The sequence below is a fragment of the Protobothrops mucrosquamatus genome, unplaced genomic scaffold (genome assembly GCF_001527695.2).
Source record: "Protobothrops mucrosquamatus isolate PMUCROS unplaced genomic scaffold, P.Mucros_1.0 scaffold2074, whole genome shotgun sequence".
In the NCBI taxonomy this organism is placed as follows: Eukaryota; Metazoa; Chordata; class Lepidosauria; order Squamata; family Viperidae; genus Protobothrops; species Protobothrops mucrosquamatus.
In genome coordinates this window covers 168822-175099 of record NW_015388178.1, presented here as the reverse complement: position 1 = coordinate 175099, position 6278 = coordinate 168822, and the positions used below count along the sequence as shown (strand labels likewise).

The 6278-nt window shown below is 40.4% G+C and overlaps 1 protein-coding gene across 1 annotated transcript in view; it reads left to right on the top strand.

Moving 5' to 3' along the window:
* Positions 1–828: 828 nt before the first annotated feature.
* Positions 829–6278, top strand: part of LOC107294742 (b(0,+)-type amino acid transporter 1) — a 23679-nt gene continuing 18229 nt past the window's right edge. Inside the window, exon 1 of the mRNA XM_015823998.1 lies at positions 829–1584. Within this exon, the coding sequence (XP_015679484.1) occupies positions 829–1584 (756 nt within the window). The remainder of the gene's footprint in view (positions 1585–6278) is intronic.

The following is a 6278-nucleotide window of genomic DNA, read 5'->3' as shown; positions in this document are numbered from 1 at the left end:
AGAAGAAGAAGAAGAAGAAGAAGAAGAAGAAGAAGAAGAAGAAGAAGAAGAAGAAGAAGAAGAAGAAGAAGAAGAAGAAGAAGAAGAAGAAGAAGAAGAAGAAGAAGAAGAAGAAGAAGAAGAAGAAGAAGAAGAAGAAGAAGAAGAAGAAGAAGAAGAAGAAGAAGAAGAAGAAGAATCAAAGCAGCTCACTGAGTTCCATGAGATGGTAGATTAAGCAAAATTTTAAATTAGACATATTCATGACTGGATCTCTTTGGGTTTGAATTCATCTCCTTAAGAATTAGTAAACTGGTCAAGTAACTCCTCTTTGATGTTCCCCAGCCCACTGACTTCTCTCTTCACATAACTAAGCATGTTGTGGGAACAATGCCATTGTGTCAAATACAATACCATACTTATTTCAAGGGACTTCAAACAACTTCAAGCCATTCACTTATTATACTATAGTATTGTAAGAAGGTGGATGCAAAATATTCCCAACTGCTTTTCTTTTATCACCTGAAGGGACTAAGTACAGCTACTTATCTTGATGCAATATTATATAAACTAGGCCCTCAAGAGCAGGAAGATTTTCTGCTTCTCTAGAAAATCAAAAGAATAAACAAGCTCAAACAATTCACTATTGTGTTCCCCATCCTAAATTGCTTCTTATAAGTAAAAACAACCTTAACGTTTCATACAAGGTAGGACTTTGAGAACTTCATATATACTAGCCAAACGTGGGAAGACACTCGGTACCTGCAATCATTAACTTAACTCAAAGTGTGAACTCTAATTTATTCCTGGCCATGGACAGACCTGCTCCATTCTGCTGAAGAAACAAGCATGGCAAGTCCTATCATGGGAAAGAGCAGAAGCAACCTCCAAAACTCAGCTGCTCAGCCGAGTGAGATGTCAGAGAACTTGACCTTGAAGCAAGAAATTGGCTTGACCAGTGCTATCTCACTCGTAGCTGGAACTATGATTGGATCAGGTATTTTTATGTCACCAGAGTGGGTACTGCATAACATAGGGAGCCCTGGCGGTAGCCTCATTATTTGGGCAGCCTGTGGTTTGGTGGTCATCTTTGGAGCCCTGTCCTATGCTGAATTGGGAATTTTAATCAAAGAATCGGGGGGTGACTATATTTACATCCTGAGGACTTTTGGGTCCCTTCCAGCTTTCCTTTTTGCATTCACCTCAATCATTGTGGTAAGGCCTGCTGGCGTGGCAGCCGTCTCACTGAGCTTTGCAGAGTATGCTCTGGTGCCATTTTATTCTGGCTGCTCCCCTCCGCAGGTCATGATCAAATGCATGGCTATAAGCTGCATCCTCTTCCTGACGTTGGTCAACTGCCTTAGCGTCAGGTTAGCAATGTCCATGATGAACATATTTACAGCTGCCAAGTTCTTGGCACTGTTGGTTATCGCAGTGGGAGGACTAGTGCTGCTTGCTCAGGGGCAAACCCACAGTTTCCAAGATGCTTTTCAAAACACCAATATGGAGGCTGGAGCTATTGGAATTGCGTTTTATCAAGGTCTCTGGTCTTTTGATGGATGGAACGTCTTGAACTCAGTGACTGAAGAAATTAAAAAACCCGAAGTGAGTGAAGATTGCTTTTAATTTTTTAATAGATTAACATTATAGATTAACTTATGGATGATACCTGAATTGTGATTTTATTGTGACATGTTAGATAGTTGCTTTAGATCTGCAGATTTGACACCCAGTTATCATATGACCCAGTTTTCTGGAAATTGTACAGGCCACTTCTGTCTGTGTGGCTTACGTTCTCAGCTTTCATTAAAGAAACTAAAAAAGTAGAAGTCACTGACTAGTAGAACTAGTGGCATGGCATTGTTCTAATAAGGCTATCACAGACATGCATAGGTAGGAAAAGAAGAGACTTGTGATGTCGCTGTCTTAAATGAAAATTTCAAGGTTTCTTTCTAATGGAGATTTGTGTCCTGAGCATATATAGAATGCTAAAAGAATACCAAGCAATTAGGTGGCATCAGGTTTCATTTATAAGCAAATGCTTATAATATAGTTGTCTTGGATGCAGAGTATAATCTTCATCTAGCTTAGGGGTCTTTAGACCTGGCCCTTTTATGACTTGTGGATTTCAACTCCCAGAATTCCTCAGCCAGCGTGCCATCCAATAAATGTTGTCTTGATGAATTGATCAAAGTATCACATTTGCATCATATTAGAACATATGGAATACAATGCACGTAACATTAGGTCACCCAGCCTTATGGAACTGACACAGGGTAATCCTATTTTCTCTTCTACATTAGCACAATTTAATGCTGGAGAATGCTGCAACTTCCAAAAACGCTAAATCCATTATCATTGTTAAACCTATCTTTATGTTCCAGTATGCCAGGATGCAACAAAGAATATGCTGCATGTTGTTAGACAACTACATGCCTTTCAAACAGTTCTATATAAAGTAAATAAGAAAGAGGCTTTCTTTGGCTATTAACTGGAATTGGAAAAAAAATGTATCTCTATATTTAGGGCGGGGCAAAAATTCAAGCATGACATTCTTTCAAAAGCTCATCCATGTTTAGGCTTGCATGAGATCTAAAAAAGACAGGACTGCTTCAATGAATCAAATGCAACTTGTTAAATAAAGCTAACACCATCAAATGGCCAACAGCTTAAACTTTGTGAATTGTATTATCAGGTGCATATAAAAATGGTTACAGTTATGTTGCACACTATTGCATTTTAATTTTCTTTTACATTAATATAAACCCATATAATTAATGTAAAGTCTTGTTCAGATAAATAAGCCATCCAGCAGCATCCATTGTGAGGTTAAAAAAAATATACCCAAGATGGCAGTAATGGCATGTAATTGTAGAAGAAGAGTAGGTGGAGCTGGGGGCAGAGTTAAACATGTCATAAGTTTAAAGTCCTTATGTTGCCACAAGTCATTCAAGTCCAGGTCCCCTTGAATTCTTATCTAGTGCCAGTTTAATGCTGACCATTAGTTGACTAGATTCTTGTATAGGTTTGGAGAAATTTTCTGTGCTGCAGCTTAAAATATTGTTCTGAACCTTTGTACCTGACAGCAATTGAAACCTATTTGTATATAAGTGACATTGCTGTAAATAAATTTTTACAGCCTTAAGACCTGAAAGATAGTGACTCTACAATTTTGCATATACAATTATCAATTATTTAATTTTCCTTGTAAAAAAGGAATGATGTCAGCCTTTTTGGCTAAACAAAACCTAGAAAAACACTCTAATGAAGCACAATGAACTATACTTCATTAAGACTTCAATGAGGAAATCTTGCAAGCCTGATTGTGAGTTACTTTCTGATTTCTTATATCCCATGAATCAGGGAGGAGCCTGTCTAATTAGTAACTTCTGCAGTTACATGATTATAATTTGAGCACTTGGCAACCTGCCCACATTTATGACTGCAGAGATGCTTCAACTCTCCCCACCTGCCTTCCCACCCTCCTTCCAATCTCTACCCTTTTGGCTGCCTTACATTTCATTGTACCTGCTGCCCTGCTGCTATGCCCTCTACTGCACTTGCTGCCTCCCACCTCTCTGCAATGTACCACTCCTGGTGCAACCCATCTGTCACCCCTCATCAGTAGCAGGAGGAAGAAGATGGCAAAAATCATCTGGGGCCGCATGGTATAGCAGGTTGACAGAGTACAGGAAGATGGAGATGCAGGGCAGAATGAGGGCAGTGGGGACAACAGGAGCGATGGAAGGCACAGTGGCAGGGACAGTGGAATGCAGGATAGCCAAAATGGCAGAGATAGGAGAGATAGGTGGGTGGGGTGAGTTGAAGCAAGGTGAGCACAGCTGGCCAGGAGAAGTGTGAAGTCCTCATCTAACAACGGTGTGGTTCTGGCACAACCACCGATTCAAGACTACCGAAATTGCTGTCACTAAGCAGTGGGGTCACATGCTCTTTTGCCTAATGACTACATTGCTTAGCAATGAAAATTCCGGTCCTAATGAAGGTTGCTAAGTGAGGACTTTCCAGGACTTAAGCCCTCTTTGTTCATATCTTGGTTCTTGCCTATTTCTTTCAAGGCCATCTCCCTGTGATATTCTACACCACCTTCTCCATTAGCCTCAATCTTCCTTCTTGTGTGCACTGAAACTCTGAGGCCAGAATCATGGGAACAAACTGTCAATTTACTTGTCTCTTCTGCCATTAACCCTTTCCTGAAATCACTAGACAAGTCCTATAACACAGTGGTTTAAAAAAAGGCTTTTCTCTCAATCCCCCTTTCTGCTCTTGTCTAGGCTGCTCTTCTGCATCCCTTTCTTCCCCATCACACCAGGCTAGATTCCCATCCCATATTGGGAACAAAGTCTTTTCATCTTGTGATCTACAGTCATCTTGTAATGGTGGTAGGCTACATAGATTGGGCTTCCAATTGCAGATAAAACTGGACTATCAAAAAAGAGGCATAGGCATCCGTTGTGATTTTCCATGATCTCTCTGGTTCTGCATAGCCTTTCCAGTGCATCAGGTACTACACATGCTTGTTAATAGCATGGGTATTAGCCCACTACTCTCTGAAGCCAGAATGGGATGACTCACAGTGGCCAGGTGGGTGTGGCTGGGTGGGCATGACGGGGTGGTCACAATTGGGTCGGCGGGATGAGTAGATGTAGGTGGGTGAGCATGACCGACTTGGCACAGCCAGTTTGATGCTGCTCACTCAGCACGGCTGACATGGTACGGCCAGGTGGGCATGGCTGGGCATTGCTGGGTGGATACAGATGGCTTGGCCCCACTGACTCAGCACAGCTGGATCAGCACAGAACAAGTCGCACCAGCTAACTCGACATGGGGATAACCCGGTGCCCCACAAGCTCCTCACCTCCTCAAACTACCGGCAGCTAAGTGTGTGTGCACACCCACACATCCCATTCCAAGTTTGGGGATTTTTTATCCACAGAGGAAGGAGAGGTCCTTCTCCCCAAGCCCAGACATGATTGGCAACTTGCCAGATCAGATATGGATAAAAGTTTTCAAGTTTGGAATGGTGCATGTGTGTGTGCGCACAGCACACCAAAGGAGACGTCCTGCTCCCAATCCCAGACATCCAAGCAATGGCATTTCCCTGTCCAGTGCCGCCCCCTCCCAGTCAAAGCAGCAAGCAGAGGGCAACGCTGCTGTGCATGGAAGTGCAGAAGAAAATGTTTGCAGGAAGCAGTTTTGTCCAAGTCCAACATCTGCCTTGACAGATCTCTGGAGAGGAGGAGGAACTGCATGGGGGAGGCTGGCCAGGCAAAGCAGGAGGCGGAAGTCTACACAAAGCAGGTCCAGCAGCTCAGAGAAATGACCTTGCTAATAAAGATAATAAATATATGTTTGCCATGAATGTTTCCAAAAAGAAGTGGGTAGACTAACCTATGAGACAAATTATCTATTTCTGAGGGGGAAATGAAATTAATCACATCAGGAAAGGGACTAGGAAAACTAATACCCATGCTATTAATGAGCATGTGATGCACTGGAAAGGCTATGCAGAACCAGAGAGATCATGGAAAAATCACAATGGATGCCTATGCCTCATTTTTGATAGATCAGTTTTATCTGCAATTGGAAACCCAATCTATGTAGCCTACCACCATTACAAGATGACTATAGGTCACAAGATGAAAAGACTTTATGCCCAATATGGGATGGGAATCTGAACTACAATATGAAGTACCGTCTTAAGCAGCCTACTGCAACAAAAAGCAAGATTCTCCCAGAATTTCTTTTAACAGAATTTATTGAAGGGTAATGGAAATTTTTTTATTTTATTTTATTTTATTTTATTTTTTTTTATTTTTTTTTATTTATTTTTTTATTTGTATTTTTTTTTATCTATATTTTATTTTTTTTTTATTTTATTTTTTTTATTTTTCATTGTTTTTTTGTTTTTAAAATATATTTGTAAAAAAATATTACACAATACTATATGAAAACCCACCCCCCACCCCCCCGGACTTCCCAAACCTAGTCCCAGGATAATATTCAAATGTAAGTAAACAAGTATTAATATCTCTAACTCCACAAAGTATATTATTCTACATGAGTAGGTAAAATATAAAAGAACAAATTTACTAAAAACCTAAATTATATTCCACCACTCTATGCTTCTTTTAAATATAAACAATCCATCTTCTCCATATTAATAAAAATTATTCATTCAAGTAATACTTCGAATAAGCCAAAATCTTTACCACTTCAGCAAAGTACAAAGCTTTGAATCCCCAGTCTTCCATTATAAGTATCTATAATTTCATCAATCT